The sequence below is a fragment of the Seriola aureovittata genome, chromosome 16 (assembly GCF_021018895.1).
Source record: "Seriola aureovittata isolate HTS-2021-v1 ecotype China chromosome 16, ASM2101889v1, whole genome shotgun sequence".
Lineage (NCBI taxonomy): Eukaryota > Metazoa > Chordata > Actinopteri > Carangiformes > Carangidae > Seriola > Seriola aureovittata.
In genome coordinates this window covers 190,308-207,968 of record NC_079379.1, presented here as the reverse complement: position 1 = coordinate 207,968, position 17,661 = coordinate 190,308, and the positions used below count along the sequence as shown (strand labels likewise).

Sequence of the window (17,661 nt, the reverse complement as noted above, 5' to 3'; positions counted from 1 at the left end):
ATTTTAGGAAAATTTTGTATCTAACTCAACCAATGTATTATGTTCTCTTTATGCAGTTCCTACCTTCTCCTGCATTATAGGCCAGGATGGAGCGAGCTCTGGTCTGTTTGCCCTCTGTGTTTTTTCCAGAGCAGGTATGTGAGCAAAGAGACCAGGGGGTCCAGGGGCTCAGGACACAGTCCTTGGGACAAGGCATCTCACAGATGACAGGCATGGGCAGGATCGCATCACGGCAGAGCTGTCTCTCCACATATTTACCTGGATGATGCAGCAAAAGTGATAGGCAGAATGACAGCATTAACAATTTATGAAAACAAAGACAAAAGCAGGACAAATGTTTTTCAAATTTCCATTAAGACGTTAAGTATATAGCCATGTAGTAGTACTGCAAGAACGCCTTTATATTCACAAGTCAGAAAATGACTTACCCAAAAAGAAATGGCTACAGTTCTCATATCATATAGAACAGATATGATCCTGGTCTCTTCTCAAAGTTAACTCTTCGTAGTTTACAAGTTTACCTGAAGACATCTATATGTCAATATTCAGTTATAGTGGGCCTCACCTGGTAGAGCACGTACCACATAGGCTTAGTCCTAACTGCAGCAGCCATGGGTGCGAGTCCAACCCATGGCCCTTTGCTGCATGTCATCCCCTCTCTCTCCCTGACTTTCCTCTCTATCAAAATAAAGGAAAAAATGCCCAAAAAATAACTTTAAGAAACAATATTCTGTTATACTGGAGACTTCTAGTGATTATGTGGCAAGGAGCAGTTGCTTGCTGAAGAGGCGGAGATGTTTCAGCTGTTTTTGTTAATTAATATTCGCCAAATACATTACTTTAAACACACAAAGTTATCTAAGAGATAGAACTCATGAGCAAATCTAAAAATACACGAACGAGAAAGGCCTCAGGCCTGAAAATTAATCAAATGTTGTCGACACAGCCCCGGGCTAACGAGGCTAATAGCACCGAAGCTAGCGACCAAACTTGTAACAAAGTTGGTAGCGTGGACATGTTGAGCAGGATGGTGGATGACAATGACATTCTGAATGAAATACACAACATAAATCGTGACCTACAAGAGAAAATACAGAAGTTCGAGAAGCTGCAGATGAGATGATTATTGAGAGGGCTCACCATGTACCCACAACATTAAAGCACAACCACCAGGACCACACAGGATGCTCGACCGGCCCCCGCTACATCCTGGTAAGATTCTTACAGTTTACTGACAACAAAAAAGTCTGACTCAGAGCCAGGGAACTTGGAACATCTCAATGGAAAGGCGCTAAAGTGGATTTCTTCCCTGGTTTTACTTAGGATGTTAGAGAAAAGAGAAGCAAATTCACAGAGGTCAGACGTATCTGCATGAAAAGGGGACTGCAATACTAAATACAATAGCTAGCAATGTTTTAGGTTAAACTTGGTGAAAAGCGGCATCGTTTGAGGATGCTGCAGCTGCAAGAGGTGTATTGAAAACTATCACCCTACTGAAAAAGCTGAATTGGCTACAGACTACATGGAAAGTGTTATATTACACATTGAAGTGCGCACTAATGAGCATACAAGAGAGAAATTATGTGATAAAATAATTGATTGACATATTGAGGCTTATATAGAAATGGAAGCTAATGTTGTTGATAGAATTTGACGCTTAATATGTTACCCTGAATGTAAGGTCACACTTTGTTTTCACACATTCATTCTTTAAAACCCTTTCAATTTAACTTTATTCTATATAACCTTACTGATGGATATATAAATCTCTGCGATACTTAGACAGTCTGACTTAAATAGGTTTTTGCCCCTCTGGCTCCCTTGGTTAATCATTTTTCTGTTCTGCCAGGTTTTTTCATTTTGATATTTAAATTCCAATTAAGGAGTACATTTTTAATAACAGGACTTCTCATAGACCATATTCATGGTGGTCGATATATATTCTCATAACACAGTTGAGGTGGCATCACTCGGAAGACCTCGGTACATGTCATGTGGACCACGGTTTTGTTTTTTGGGGTGGGAGGGGGGCAAAAAGGGGGTTTTGTTAAGGAGGAATTGTTCTTATTTGTCAGCAGATTAAAAGCCAGTCATGCTGTTTGCTCTATAGGTCACACTATATAGGAGCTCAGTGTTTTGAGGTTAACCTGATCTGGACCTATAGTAGAGATAATCGTACATGGATAAATAATTATGGGAATCAGTGTGAGTAAGATTGCATCTTGGAATGTTGATGGCTTGGGCTTATATATTAAAAGGCTCAAGGTGCTAAGATGTGGTGATGCTTCAGGAAATACACCTCTTGGAAAAGGATACAAATAGAATTCATGGTAGACTACCACAATACCTTTAAGCACAAAAAAACCTCAGTGTTAAAGTACAGAAGAAACATAAAGATAAATATCAGAACAAAAAACAATCTTAGGCAATGTATATGCACCTAATGTAGAAGACCCAGACTTCTTCTTCTTCCAACTCAAGAAAATTATTTGGGATTTCGGTGATATTCTCTTGGGTGGTGACTTTAAGCAAGTGCTTGATGTGTTTTTAGAGAGATCAGGGAATCGCATTCCTAAATCATACAGGACTCAGGATTCTATAAAGGCCCTATGTAAAAATAGTGGACTACATGATGCGTGGGGACTGCTAAACCACACTTTCTTTACAAATAGGCATGCTGTCTATTCTCGCATAGATTACTTTTTGATCTCGCATTCTCTGATTAAAAGCATTAGAGCCTTTATGCACGATAGCTATGACAGATCATGCTCCTATTGACTTAGTTATTTAATTGGGGACACCACAAGAAAGAACTAATGCTGGCGAATGAACACTACTAGAATGAGGCATCCTGTCTAAAGCTTAAAAATCACATCAATCTATTTTCTGAAACCAGCAATGGAACTGCTGAACAGAGTTTTGTGTGGGATGCGTTAAAAGCTGACAAGGGAATCTTGATACAACAATCAGCATTAACTAAAAAACAAGAACAACTCCAAATCTCTAACTATGAAGCAGAAATTTTAAAAGTTGAAGAGGGAATACTGGGAAAATCCTATGCAGCTTGGCTGGTCAGCTTAGTAAAGGTTAAATATGAGCTCAATGCAATTTTCTAAAAAAAAAAAAAAGCAGAATACTCTATAGATTAAAACAAAAATGGTACAAATCAGGTGACAAAGCTAGTTATATGTTTGCCAGCAAACTAAAAGCACACAAAGCAGCCCTCCTGATTAGTGGAATAAGAAATAAGAACGGGAACACAGTAACTAGCAATTAGAAATTAATAACGTGTTTAGAGAATTTTATGAAGGACTCCACATTCAAGAGTGTCAGTTGGATATAAGCAAAGCTAGAGCATTTTTTAAACAACTAATCTTCCCAAAGTTTCAGAAGAGAGTGTAAGAGATTTGGAACACCCAATGACTCTAGAGGAATTAGTACTAGACTCTAGAGGAATAAAACTATTAAACTGTCACCTAATGAAAAGACCCCTGGTATCGATGGAATACCTAATGAATTTTATAAAAAGTGTGCAGCGGAACTCAGCCCTAAGATCTTAAAGATATTAAATGCTGTTACTGTCAATAGACAGTCCCCCCCCCCCCCCATGACAGAGTCATTAATTACCCTTATATCAAAAAAGGGGAAAGACCCACTGGAATGCGGAAGTTATCGACCAATTAGTCCCTTGTGCTGTGATGGGAAACTGTTTACAAAGATATTTGCAATAGGAGTTAACAAGGTCATAGCGACGATTATTCATCCTGATCAGGTCGGTTTTGTTAAGGGCAGGACCTCTGCAGATAACCTTAGGTGCATCTTGGATGGATGGATGGATAGATACTTTATTTATCCCCTTGGGGAAATTCATATGTCTATTAGCTCATTGTTGATATTAATAATAATGAAAACAGTTAATTATAAATAAACAATAATGATTAAATTAGTCCACTTCCTTTGGCTGAGGTGTTGTATTGCCTGATGGCAGTGGGAACCTCTCCTGAACCTTTCTGTTCTGCAGCACAGTGAGATGAGACATTTGCTTATGTAGCTGCTTCTATGTCCTGCCAGAATGTTGTGGAGAGGATGGTCGGTATTGTCTAAGATGGCCTCCATCTTACTTTGCATGCATCTCTCTACAACAGTCCTGAGTGAGTCCAGACTCCTGCCAAGCACAGACTCAGCCTCTTTGACCAGCTTGTCCAGTCTCTTTGTGCTTCATGTCGTTCATGTTGGACATGCTGCTGCCACAGCAGACTGCAGCATAAAAGAGTACACTGGCCACCACTGACTGATAAAACATGTGCAGCATTTCACTGCAGAAGTTAAAGGACCTGAGCTTCCTGAGGAAAAAGGGGCCAGTCCAGTTTACTGTCCAGGTGCACACCTAGGTATTTATAAGTGTGCACCACCTTAATGTCCTTCCCTCGAATGTTGACTGGCTGAAGGATGGGCCTAGACATGAAAGTCCATGACCATGTCCTTGGTCTTGGAGGTGTTCAGAAGGAGGCAGTTCTTCTCGCTCTATTCACTGAAGGCCATGGTAAGATTCCTGTACTCCTCTTCCTGCCCATTCCTGATATGTGCCACAATAGCTGAGTTATCCGAGTATTTCGGGATGTGGCAAGACTCAGAGTTATATTTAAAGTCCGCCGTATACAGGTGGAGCATGTAAAGGACAGCATCATCCACTCCAATAAATTATTTGTAGGTGAACTGTAGGGGGTCTAGTGCATTTTCAATCTGTGGCCTCAGAAGGTGGAGAAACAGCTGCTCCAGGGTCTTCATGATGTGTGATGTGAGGGCTACTGGTCTGCAGTCATTTATCTCGGCCGGTCACCCTACTTTAGGTACCGGAACAAGACATGATGTTTTCCACAGGACCGGGACCCTCCCTGTCTTTAGGCTTATCCTCTGGAGAGGCTCAGCCAGCTGGGCTGCACAGTCCTTTAACAGCCTCGAACACACACCATCCGGACCTGTTGCCTTTTCAGGATGTAGCCTCTTGAGCTCCATCCTCATCTCCTCTGTTGTAAAGGACAAGAGACTTGACCCACATCACCTGATGTTACTTGGCTTTTCTTCTTTTTATAGCCAGTGATGGTCCTCATCCCCTTCCACACCTTTCTGGTGTTGCTGTGCTGCAGCTGCCTCTCTTCCTCTTTCTCTCTTGCACTTAATCTGGAAGACCAAAGACCTAAACACCCCAGTAGCTGCTCTTTCCCAAAATGCTGAAAAGGCATTTGATAGGGTTAGCCGGGGCTATTTAAATTTCACTCTTAACAAATTTGGATTTGGAACTGTAGATGAATGGACCACAGTTGTGAAAGAGATGCTAAAACCCATGGGAGATGCCAGATCTAGACATATTCAATTCAAAATACCCAATAGACTCTGCTGGACACCTGTAAAGTTGTATAGGCCAGGGATGAGTTACTCAAACCTTTGTTGGCGATGTAAAACAGGTGACATTAATCATTTATTCGTCACTTGCCACTGTAACGGACATACCTGGACTGGCATCAGTCACAAGCCATTGAAGAAGTTAATTGGAAGGACATGCAAAGTTATGAACCCAAAATTGACACTTTGCTACTCTTCCCACCATCAAACTATCAAATTAATAGGAAACAGAGACAAATCCTTCTCTCGCATACAGTCCACGCTTTTAGCATGTAAGAGGGATACAAAACCAGACCATGGGTCAAAGGGTCAGCTCCAGAGGATCAACGAATGGACACCATAGGCAAACTAGAGAGCATAGGCAAAATCTCCAGTTTGTAACAGTAAGACTTCAATCCTAGCCTCTCTGTGCCATGCATGAATACACGCACACGCGCACACACACACACACACACACACACACACACACACACACACACACACACACACACATTCCAATCCTGAGTAGTGACCCCCAGAACACTCTTCACAGACACAGATCTGAGGAAGAATATATAATTAAATATCTGTTCTCTAACTCATGTGATGTTTCTATGTAATAGGTCAATCCCAAACTTTTATCCTATAGAATGGTTGAGATGTAACTTGTAGACTTTAAGACAATGTCTTTCATGCGACCATACTGTCGGCAACCTTCACAACACACATTACATGACATCCAGAATGTCTTTATTATTACTACACTGTTGCTCATAAAGTTGTAATAACATATTTTTTACCTCTTTCCATGAAATGATTGTGACAATTTGATTTATTTCATTTCACCTGGGTAATTGGGACACATAATGTAATCATTGCACCTGGTCAAAAGTGATTATTGATGCATTTAAATAGGAATAAACTGAGGATTGTGTCTGAAAACAAAATTATTCCAACTTTATGGGCAACAGTGTAATATAGTCAAAGAACTGCTGCATAATCCACATTTATAGAATATCTTTAGGAAATGTTTATTATGTTGTTTGATCAGTTAACCACTTGCATTATGATTCATTTCAGGTTTTGAAGGCTCTAATTCGAACTCCACATTTGTATTATTCCTGTCTGTCATTATTAGTGCCATTAGGTTTATATGTTATTTCATAAAAAATGTTATGGTCATGGTGGAAGAAGGATGTGCAAGTTTATAGGTAAACTCTAGAATTAAACAACTCAAAAGTTCCCTGGAAAATTACTCTGTTCTCCAAGTTGAAACAAAGGACAAGACAGGTAACGCCCCTGAAATGTGCGCCAGCTCCTTAATTCACACCTTGCCCTAACTCCCAGCTTTTAGCCACGGCTGTTTTTGACAACTTTAGAGTCATCTGTTAAACGCCAGTCTCCTCTAAAGTTATCCAGCAAAAAGTTAAATGCATTAGAGTTTATTTTGTATTAACCTGCAAGAGACGCCGGCAGATAACCCCGGGCTCTCGAGCCCTGGACCCCATCCTCGACTCCTCATACCCATGTTCTCTCTGCTGGTATTTCAATTTATTTCAAACTATCCATCTGTTTGGTTGTGCTACACGTGGGTCCTTCACACCCCGTTACAGAGGTAGTAATGAAGCAATGAATAAATTCATTGTTGTCCTCCCTGAGGACTGGTGCCCCCTTTCAAAGAGAACAAATTGTAAATTGTGGTGTTCATGCTACACCAACTACTGACAGAGGGTTATGGAAAAGATTTGACCACCTGAGATTAGAGGTTGTTCTTACACCTGCCCTATGCCTCTTGAATAGCTTAAAAGGTAATGAAAGAATTTGTGGGAAAAAGGACACACTGGTTTGAGGTTGCCCTCACTACAGCTAAGAGGGTCATATTGAAACACGGGATGGGGCAGAATAACCCCACCTACTCTGAGTGGTTCATAACCTAATCAGAAAGTGCCTCCTATGAGTTGTTGATTTACAAAATAAATGGGGGCCTGCAAATTTACACAGAATTATGGGATCCCTTTTTAACACAGATTGTTTTTTTGTTGGGGGACCTGCCTGTGGTGGCGTGGTGAATTTCGATGATTCACCATAAAAATTTAACACTTAACACATTGTTTCTTATTGCCCCTTTGTGGCAATAAGAAATGTCTTGTTTTACACTTTGATACTTAGTCAGGAAATGCTGAAGAGTTTGATGATGCCTCATAGTGAAAACTGAGTTTTTGTGCAATGGCCTGCCTGTTGTGACGTGGCGAATTTTGATGATTCACCATGAAAAATCAACTCCCTATAACTCCAGCATGCATTGTCCACACTGCTGGTTTCTCCTTTGTTCTTCTCACAGACTTAGTTGTTCCACGCTAACTCTGCTGTGGCTCCTGTTGTTTGTAAAATCGGCTGGCTGACCTCGTATTGTAGCCACTGATTCTGAGGTAAACTTGGTTCACTCTTGGTTAATCCGAAGCAGGTCACCGCTGTTGAGGAGAACAGTGTTGCCGTTTGCTGTGATCAGGCCTGTCGAGCTGTTGTTTCAGGTAGCAGCATGCTGACCAGGTGCTGGGAGCCTTGTTGCTCCTTGAGGAGCCGATAGGGAAAGATGTTGTTTCTGTGGAACCCAGGGAGAGAAGAGAGTGCTGTGGTTCCTGAGCAAGCCAGAAAGAAAAGAGAGGAGAAGACAAAACCATCTGCTGGCAACACCTTGGGTGGGATCACACACTGACCACCACTCAGTGGTCAGTAAGGTCCCTGGGGGAGCATCGCCCCCAAATGTGAAAAGTGAGGAGTTGTGGAGAAGTGAGTTATTTTTGTCTGTGGAACGAAATAACATGGTGTTTCAACCATCTTGAGTATAGTGAATCCCAACACTGAGAGTAAGATGAGAAGATTCATATGATACAATAAACTTTTCTGTCCCCATGGGGGAATTTGCCTTTGATGCATGTGCCACACATGTCTCCAGCAGGGCAGCTCCACCAGGGCAGCTCTAGCAGTGTGTCCTGAATTGATATGGAGCTTAACTCAGGACATGGTTAGCCTAGCTTAGCTTAAAAACTGAATAAACCTGAAACTGACTATGTCCAATGTTAAAAAACATGCCTAAAAACTGTTATGTTTACACTATTTATCTCACACTGCTGACCTTTACTGACAACAACAATTTATCTGCCAAAATAGTATTAAGAAGAACAGACTGGGTCAAAGATGAGCTGTAAAAAAATACAGCTTGTCTTTAATGGCTTAAAGTAAAAGGTAATCTGAGAATCCGTACTGGTTTGTATAGAGGTCTTTTCAAGGAGGGGTAGGGCTGCTGAGATGCTAATGTATACCATATTGATCAATATCTGCAGGCTGTCCACACCCTTTCTATTTTCTCTCCTTTCATTCCAGCCCATCCTTTGCTGAAGGACCATATCTGTGAAAATTTCAATGTGAAGGGGAGGAAGAATTGCAACCAGTGAGTCAAGTGACATGTATGGGACCCCAGGGAAAAAAACAGACTAATTTTCGTCTGGAAGGAAAACAAATCAATAAAAAGCCAGTCAGGAGAAACTGTGAGGGATGCTATATGGCTGTGGCAGTGGGGTGGTGTTGGTGATGGGGGACCTTGACAAGAGTAATACAGGACTTTCAGGTGATGCTGGAGGAAATCATTCAACTGTCTGCGCCTTAGTAATGCTTTCATGATTTCTTTTGTTAGTGGAGCACTGCATGAGTTGAGTCTAGTCCTTCATAATTAAACACATTCAGTAGTCTACACTAGTCAACACAAACCAGTAAACCCACCATAAGGACAGCCAGCTAGAAAGGTGGGGCATTTAACAGTCCATACGGTAAATGTGAAAAACTGCAGTTATCTTTGAGATCATTTTTGAAAAAAAAAAATCTGACCATGATCGAAATGTTGTCTAAACAACGGATCTTTGTCAGGTCTAAAGTGAGACAAATGACCAGCTTTTGACCTGACAAAGATCTGACCAGGATCAAACTACATCTGTGATTTTTGACCTGATGGAAATTGTCGTTTTTTCATTTGTGACACAATGAAGCCCTATTTTTTTCTTTTTAAATAACTTGTGATTTGGAATCAGTGTGCAGGTGTTACTCTTTTCATTGATTCTTATTTGTACATAACTTTAACTAAACATCAAACAAAATGATGGTGGCTTAGAAAAAACTCAAAAATCAAGGAAAGCAGGAAAAAAGAGATGCGGAGAAAGCATCTTCTTCTATCCTGTTCTCCATAGTGTTCAAAATCATTCGGCTAAACTCACAGAACTCAGCAAGCATATTATTGTATTACAGCACTGATTAATGTCCAGAGGTGTTTTTGCGCAACATTGTGATGTCAAAGTGAAATTGACCTTTGACCTTTTGGATATAAAAGTCATCATTTCATTTTATCCTTAGAGACATTTGAGTTAAATTGTGTAACTATTAGTGTATGAATTTACAAGTTATGGCTGAAAACGTGTTTTGTGAGGTCATCCTTGACTTTTGACCTTTGACCACAAAAATCGAATTATTTCATCCTTGAGTCCAAGTGAATGTTTGTGCCAGATGTAATGAAGTCCCTGCTAGGTTCCTGATATATTGCATTCACAACAATGTGAGGACTTTTGACCTTTGACCACCAAAAACTAATCCGTTCATCCTTGAGTTCAAGTGAATCTTTGTGCCAAATTTGAAGAAATTCCCTCAAAGCATTACTGAGGTATTACGTTCACAAGAATGGGACGGACAAAAGGACAACCTGAAACCATAATGCCTCTGGCCTTGACTGTCGCTGACGCGAAGGCATAAAAATTGTATAGTTGTTTGGTAAATTCCCAAGTGACATAAAGACTGAGCTCCATTTGCCTTTGTGTAGCACTGTAGCAACTGTTTAAAATCCAAAGTTAGCTTGAAAATATATGCTATGTGCATTGACTCTGCAATGTTCACCAAAAGGTCTAGTCAGAGACCAGACCTTAATCTGGTAGAGATGCTGTGGAATGACCTGAAGAGAGCCACTTACTATAACAAATACTTTGCCTCAGAGAATATGTGAGAGTGACAGAAGTTTCCCTTTGCACAAATATGCAAAAATAAACACTCTTTTTTATGCTTGACAGTATTTCTCTCTATTGTCAAAATTACATGAAATTACACGTTGAATCTTTTTCCAGCAATGACATAACCCAAATGTCCTTTTTAGGCTGGACCACAGCAGCAGGGTCAGCTCTATAAGCGACTGACTGACCGACCATAGTTCCACCATTGTTCAGCTGAATGCCACGTGACCAAATTTGACTTTCCCCATTTGCTGTTGCTCTTTAAGATATATTCAATTTGGGGGTTGTTTACAGCTGCAGTGCAGTGCAAATATTGGGAAATTCGGCTCTAATAAAACTGTTCCAGCCTTATACTAGGTTTTGACCTATTTTTGTTTGAATTGCTGTGCTGCACATTTCTCCTCCTGCAGGCCCGAATCATCTTTCCAGTGCACCATTGAACACACCTCCAAACCGTGCCAGTCTGGACCTGGCACTAGAGGCTTGAACAAAATATGGTGATGGGACAAATAGATGATAGCAACAAAACAAACATTTGGACCCACTTCAAATATCAGGTTGTCAAGAGAAAAAGTAAGGGTGTAGTATTGTTGGGAGCAAAGCCCTGTGGCAACAGCATTGCAGGGAAGAATGGCACAAACCTCAGGAAACTGTAAGGTTGGCAAAGAGTCTTAGACAAATACACCCGGACTGTGTAACTGGGTTTTGTTTCAGTCTTTGTGGCTAAGAACTGACATTACTGTGTAGCAAAATGCACAGTGCAGACTTGGCCTAAAAAAACAAGACTAGGTCAAAACCTAGTATGTGGCTGTACCACCTATGGTCAAATCCTGCTTTTATAACTGTGCCGTCCTCTGACAAAAAACACCAAATATACATGAATGAAATACAAAGACTGAGCTGTGATTTCAGTTGTATTTACTGTAAAATTATCAATCAGAAAGAAAGTAAGAAGAGACAGACTCTTTCTTTTTTGGCTGGACCGCAACAGCAGGGCAAGCCCTATAATCCCAAATGTCTGTTACTGACTGACTGATGGTACTTCTACCACTTCTCAGCGGAGTGCCGAACCACAATCTACTGAGCCGCTCTGGTTTCCCATCTGCAGGGAAGCGGAGGAGCAACTCAAATACAATGGAGGCGAGACCAGTGTAAACTATTTCGTGGAGATGGTGTTAGTGTGGTTCTGTCAATATATATATATGTGTGTGTGTGTGTGTGTGTGTGTGTGTGTGTGTGTGTGTGTGTGTGTGTGTGTGTTTGAGTGTAGCAGTAGAGCCGCCAAACACAGCCTCCAGGAAGTTATTTTTACCTGATTGACACTCTTATTTTGAATATCAATATTATCAAAAAAGTAAGATGGCATTTGTGTGTGTCTGTTAATGTTCGTGTGTGTATTGTTGTGTGTGGCAGTAGAGCTGTCTACCATAGAGCCTCCAAAAAGCTTGTGTTAACACGTTGAGACACTTATACAGTTAATTTCCATATGGTGGTGATGGTATTCAAACAGCCTTTTAAAGTTGTCAGAACCGGCCAAAATGGCCTCTCAATAATGTTTTTAACTGTGGTGACTGTGGCCACCAGGAGGAGGAGGGAAAAAAGCACACACAATCCCCTCTGTCTCCCTAGGCATACAACAGCTTTTAAAATCAAACTTGTGTTTGAAAATCAGATATCAGTGGCGTCGAGTGGCGCAGTGGGTTGAACAGGCGCCCCATATGTAGAGGCTACAATCCTCGCTGCAGTCGGCCCCGGTTCAAATCCCGCATCGGACGGCCCTTTACTGCATGTCATTCCCCCTCTCTCTGCCTCCCCATTTCCTGTCTCTCTATACTGTGTTATCATAAAGGCATAAAAAGCCCCAAAAATATACTATAAAAAGAAAATCAGATACCGGAGGGAAAACTACAAGTCCTATTAAAAAGATCACCTCACCATGGCTGTCCCAAGGCTTCAATAAAGAGATTGATATCTTATATGTGTACCTACAGTTTCTGTATTTTATTGCAGTTTTAAAACTCCCCTCAACTTTGTTATGAGCCAGAGCTTCAGAGCTCAGTTTAACATGGGCATCTATGGGAACTTTGGACAACTCTCTCTGCACTTTGGGAGATTTCCTCAAAAATTGTAAAAGATATCAGAATTAGACCAAAACTGGGTGATACAGGAGAAAAATCTCTACAGTTTTGATATAAATATTGTCAAAGAAGGTTGGAAATTGTGGGATTTAAAAGATTTTGTCAGTGTTTTTTTTTTGTCAGTTTAATCACTGTGGAAGATGTAGTGTATATTACATTATACAGAGGTGTGGGTTCCTCAGTAGTAGACAAATTTGTTCTGTTTCATAGAAAGTGTCTACCTAAGCACAGAGACTTAGAAAAATTGAATAGTGAGCCTCAAAGTGATGCGAGTACCCTCCATCTCTCCCATTGAGTGCAATACAAATTCAGGAGCTGATTTCCCAAGAAAAGCAGAAGTGACCCTTTTATGGAACTTGTTCCTGTGTCCACAGTTTTGGCTCTAGAAACACCAAAGCCTCATATTCAGTGCACAAACGTCTTGTGCCAGCCTTGGTCCACTCATGGTTCTGATAGGAGTTACTGATTTTTCAGAAATAGCTGTTGTTTGTGAGGCTCATTGAGCTCTGTCTTCCAGCTAGACACAGCTGTTCGAAACAGCTCGTTAAGAGACTCATTGATCTCTGTGATGTTTATAAACACAAACACACACACACACACACACACACACACACACACACACACACTACTAACGCAGTATGCGGGGATAAATGGACAAAGCTGATTTTTATTGGCTAATTAGACTCATTAACTCTTACCCTTATGACTCTCAAGTATGAAAGCATATTTTAGGCAAATCAGCACTGTCTATGTGTGTGTGCATTCATGTCTTTCTATGATTTTGAAGACAATTTTTTTAAGAACCCATTTTTGTACACATATATGTACACACATATATTAACAGACACACAAACTATCTCCAGCTTTGGATATTCAGCTTATAAAAAATCATTTTGGCATCTAATTTTTCAAAGCACTGTACTTCAATTAATATGAGCTGCTTTTCAAACCATTCTAGCATTATGGTGAGGTGATCTTTTCCATAGAACTTGAGGTTTTCCCTCCGACATCTGATTTTCAAACAAGTTTCATCTTAAAAGCTGTTGTCTGCCTAGGTGTGCTTTTTCCCCTCCTCCTCCTGGTGGCAACCAGTGTCTCAGTTTTTAGAGTATTTGCTTAAGAGTTAGACATATTTTTCTTGAAAATAGTTAAAAGTTACAATCTTGAGGTGACTCAGATGATTTACTGGCCCCTCTGAAGAAGATCCTCGACACGTGTGCCAGCTCTCAGGGAATTAAACATTTGTGATCAATTCACACATTACTTATCGGCTCTTAGCAACCACTCTTGGCCATAGCTTTTAGCCATGGCTCTTAGCCATTTTGCACTTTCTCCTTTTTTGTTTGTCTGCGTCCTTTGTTCTTTCTTTGCCATGTGCTCCAAGTAACATTCTTTTTGTCTACATGTGCAACCTTTTATTTTTATAAGCCAAGTCAAAACCAACTGAACCAAAATAGCAGAAGTGCCTCATAGTAATTTTGTAACTTTTAATTATCATCACATTTTCCTTTTTGAAGATTTTTGACAGTAATCTGATCAACGCCAGTCTCCTCTAAGGTTATCCAGCCAAAGTTAGAGTTTATTTTGCATCAATCTGCAGGAGACGCTGGCAGATAACACATCTGCCCACGACCACCTGCATCCAGCTACAGCGCAACTCACATTAGACCGGTCTTAACATTCTGCTCATGACCTGGTTGATGAAGTATAATAATATTTAATCATCAAATCTATATGTAGACATAATGATCATTAGTTGTACAGCCATAGTGTATAGCCATAACATATTCTCTTCCAATATTGCCAACTCATTATTATTTTGATCTTGATGATTATTACACATTGCACTTACTCTGTAGATAGTAGTCTAGTTAATAAACGTCCTGTTGTGTTTTGAAGTAGAGACTGGTGATCCATTGAATCAAGAAGTCACAGATTTTGATATGAGATTGATCACATTTGTCAATGAAATCATTCATTGTTGTTCTCCCCGAGGACTGGTGCCCCCTTATCAACAACAGCAAATTTGAAATTGTGGTAATCATGCTAAACTGATAGTGGGGTGAAACTCTGACAGCCTGGAAGAGATGTTAATACCCAGAATTCTACTACTACCAAAGGTGAGAGGTGAAAAAATGGTCTTGGCTTGCTGGTATATTTGCTGTTCTAAACCCCTGTGTCTGACTCCAAATCACCTATAGGTTGAAATATTTTGTTTACTTTCTAACATAAACATATAACAGACTCCTATGGTGAGGTAAAATCCTGAATGATTACCCACAGTCCAAAAATAAGCAGGAAAGGCCACTGTAATGCCCTAACTGTAATGTTGAGTTTCACACTCAGGTCACTTGATTATAACTGAGATATCTCCATGACAACTGAACAAAGACTAAGAGACATAGTTTCTGCAGATTAAGCTAGTTGTCATGGTTTGCTATGGCAGACACCTTTATTAGTTTTGTTTGGACTTTCTCACTTCCTGTTTTATTTTGTAATTGGTTTCCTTGTGTGTCTCAGTGTTTTTGCTTCCGGTCTTGGTCCTGTTTCTGTGTGGTGATTGTCTGCCCTGCCCTAATGTGTTTCACCTGTGTTCAATCACCCTTGCCTCCCTTGTCTATATAGTCTTTGTGCTTCCATTTGTCTCTGTTGTCTCGCTGTCGATTTCTGGGTTTGTCCTCGTCGGTTCACGTGCCTGTTCATGTCTGGTTGGTCAAAAAAAGCTGTTCATGTGTGGTTGTCCTCAGTCTGTTAATGTTACCTGTTCCTGTCTCCTGTTTTGAGTTCATGTGTTTACCTGTTTTTCCCCTTTGTTTCCCTGTGCTTCACCAGTGTTGTGTGTAAGCTTCTTGTTTAATAAACCTTTCTGCACCATCTCCCATGTGTTGGCTGCATTTGGGTCCAACCAAACCCCTCAAACCCTGTGACAGTTGTGACACTAGTTAGTAAGTGAGTTAAGATTTTTCTTTTATCTACTGTTTCTAAGATCATGACTGAACTTTATCCTATTGAATAGTGAATCTCCTGTTCTACCACAGAGGTGGTAGGTCATTAGGCAATAGCTACTCTCAGACCTAAAGAGCTGCTTTTGTTTCATGTTTCATGCATCTACTCACCATCACTGTTGATACACTGCACTTGAGGGATCTGGGTTCCTGGTCCACACTCCTTTTCATTATCAGGGATACATGCCTCAAGTTTAATCACCAGCCAGTCATAGCAGCTGGGGTCTTCACACGGTATTGCTTCCACCAGGTGGGGGCAGTTCCCCGTCCAGCCCATTAGCTCATTGAAAATGTTCCTCTTCCTCAGTTTGAAGCCTGACAGAGAACAAGAGAAACCAAATGAAGTAACTGAACAAAAACATACCCACACTAATTAACCACAGCACCCCCTCTGTGATCTGATGAGCAAAAACGTATGTATCTATTGTGAAACTGTAAGCACATTAATTTCTCTCCATGGTCACAATGTGCCTATCGTGATAATTGTGATATTACATTTAACATGACATTAAATGCGTGACCTTAACGTGTTCATTAAGCATGAAGTTGACAGGAATGTAAAAAGTCATTATAGTTCTTAGAATTTTTGTCATTACAAAAGCTTTTATCCAAAGTGACTAATGCATGGAGGAATCCATTAATTCACCTGGGGTTTGTTCTCTTGTATGTGTAATTTCTTCAGCTCAAGGGCATGAGATTCCATGACCTAGGTCCTGAGAAAGTGGTGTGTGTGTGGTGGGGGTGGGGGTGGGGTGGGCCTAGCCAAGGTCACTCACCCCTTAATCCATACTCCTGCTCAAGCCAGATAAGGCAGTGCCTGAAGCAATCAGTTGGAGTTGGCAGAATTTCCCCTTTTCTATTACATTTTTTTTCTCTTTTCCCCTCAAAAAAAGCAGCTCAACAGAACATATACCACCTTGTGTGATATATGTGTGGTATAAAGAGGTTTTATCTGAGAGGGGGGAGGGTTTGTATGAAAAAAAATTGATTTAGCTTGCAGGGAATTCAATTCTATCAGGTATTACTCATTTACTCTCTGTAGGGTGTATTATGAATGGTATGAGTGCAAGATAGCATTACAGCAGGGGTGGAATGAGCTGGAAAGGCGTTCCAGCACCTTTGATTATTAAGTAAATAAATCTGATTGGCAGAGTCATATATAATAATGTCAATGTCATTGTTGCAGAGGAAATCATGCCGCACTTATCCAGGAACACATAAAGTTCAGCTCTAATTAGAATTATTAGATGACAGGCAGAATCATTTTGACCAGCATGGAGACATGCACTTCTGGTGTGAGCTGGGCTATTGCTTGCATGACAGTCAAACTGCCTATCAGGTATACTGTACAAAAATCAATTTTTTTGTGTGCTTCTTTACTGGCCCTCTCTGTGTACCCATCATTCAGGGTGCGAATGAGCTGCATGTGTGTGCTGAGCACTTACTAATCATAACCAACTTCCAACTTTATGCACAGTCAATGGTTGGTTTACTCTACAGTGAACAGTAAAATGACATTTAGGACACTTATACTAATTATCGGGAATTTGCGTTGCATTGTTTCTTTTTCAAAGTCATCACTGACAGACAATGTTTTCCATCTATATGCAAATAATGCAACAATTTCATGATGGGTGTAGCGGACACTGGTGGACGCCAGTGACCAGACACCAGGTTTATGGTAAGGACACTGGGGTGCTCTGGAGGATATGGGGAGCCTCCCATGTCCACTTTCCCATCATCAAACCATCACATGGATAGAAAACAGGGACGAAATGAGTTCCCCTCACCAATAGACTAGCTTTTGAAGATACCATCGGAATTTATGGCTAGCTCATCGAACTCATTCTGAACCAACACTCCTGCACCAAATGGGAGACAAACACAACTCTCCCCCACAGACTGACAATGAATTCATGTTTCATCCCTGACACTCATCCGGGATTGATAGGAGGGTGCCACCTCTTATCAAATAACATGAAAAGGAACATTTAGCCATCAAGGTGCTAAACCACCAGGATTCACACTCCTGGTTCATCTTCTCTCACAAGAGAAAACAACACTCTCACCTTTAACACCCTTTCTTAC

General features: G+C 40.7%; 1 protein-coding gene across 1 annotated transcript in view; it reads right to left on the bottom strand.

The window, feature by feature from the left end:
• thsd7aa (thrombospondin, type I, domain containing 7Aa) overlaps positions 1–17,661 on the bottom strand; it is a 201,387-nt gene that overhangs the window by 80,060 nt on the left and 103,666 nt on the right. The window contains exons 6-7 of the mRNA XM_056399169.1: positions 15,685–15,888; positions 64–258 (exon numbers count right to left, since the gene is read on the bottom strand). Coding sequence (XP_056255144.1) covers positions 64–258; positions 15,685–15,888 — 399 coding nt within the window. The remainder of the gene's footprint in view (positions 1–63; positions 259–15,684; positions 15,889–17,661) is intronic.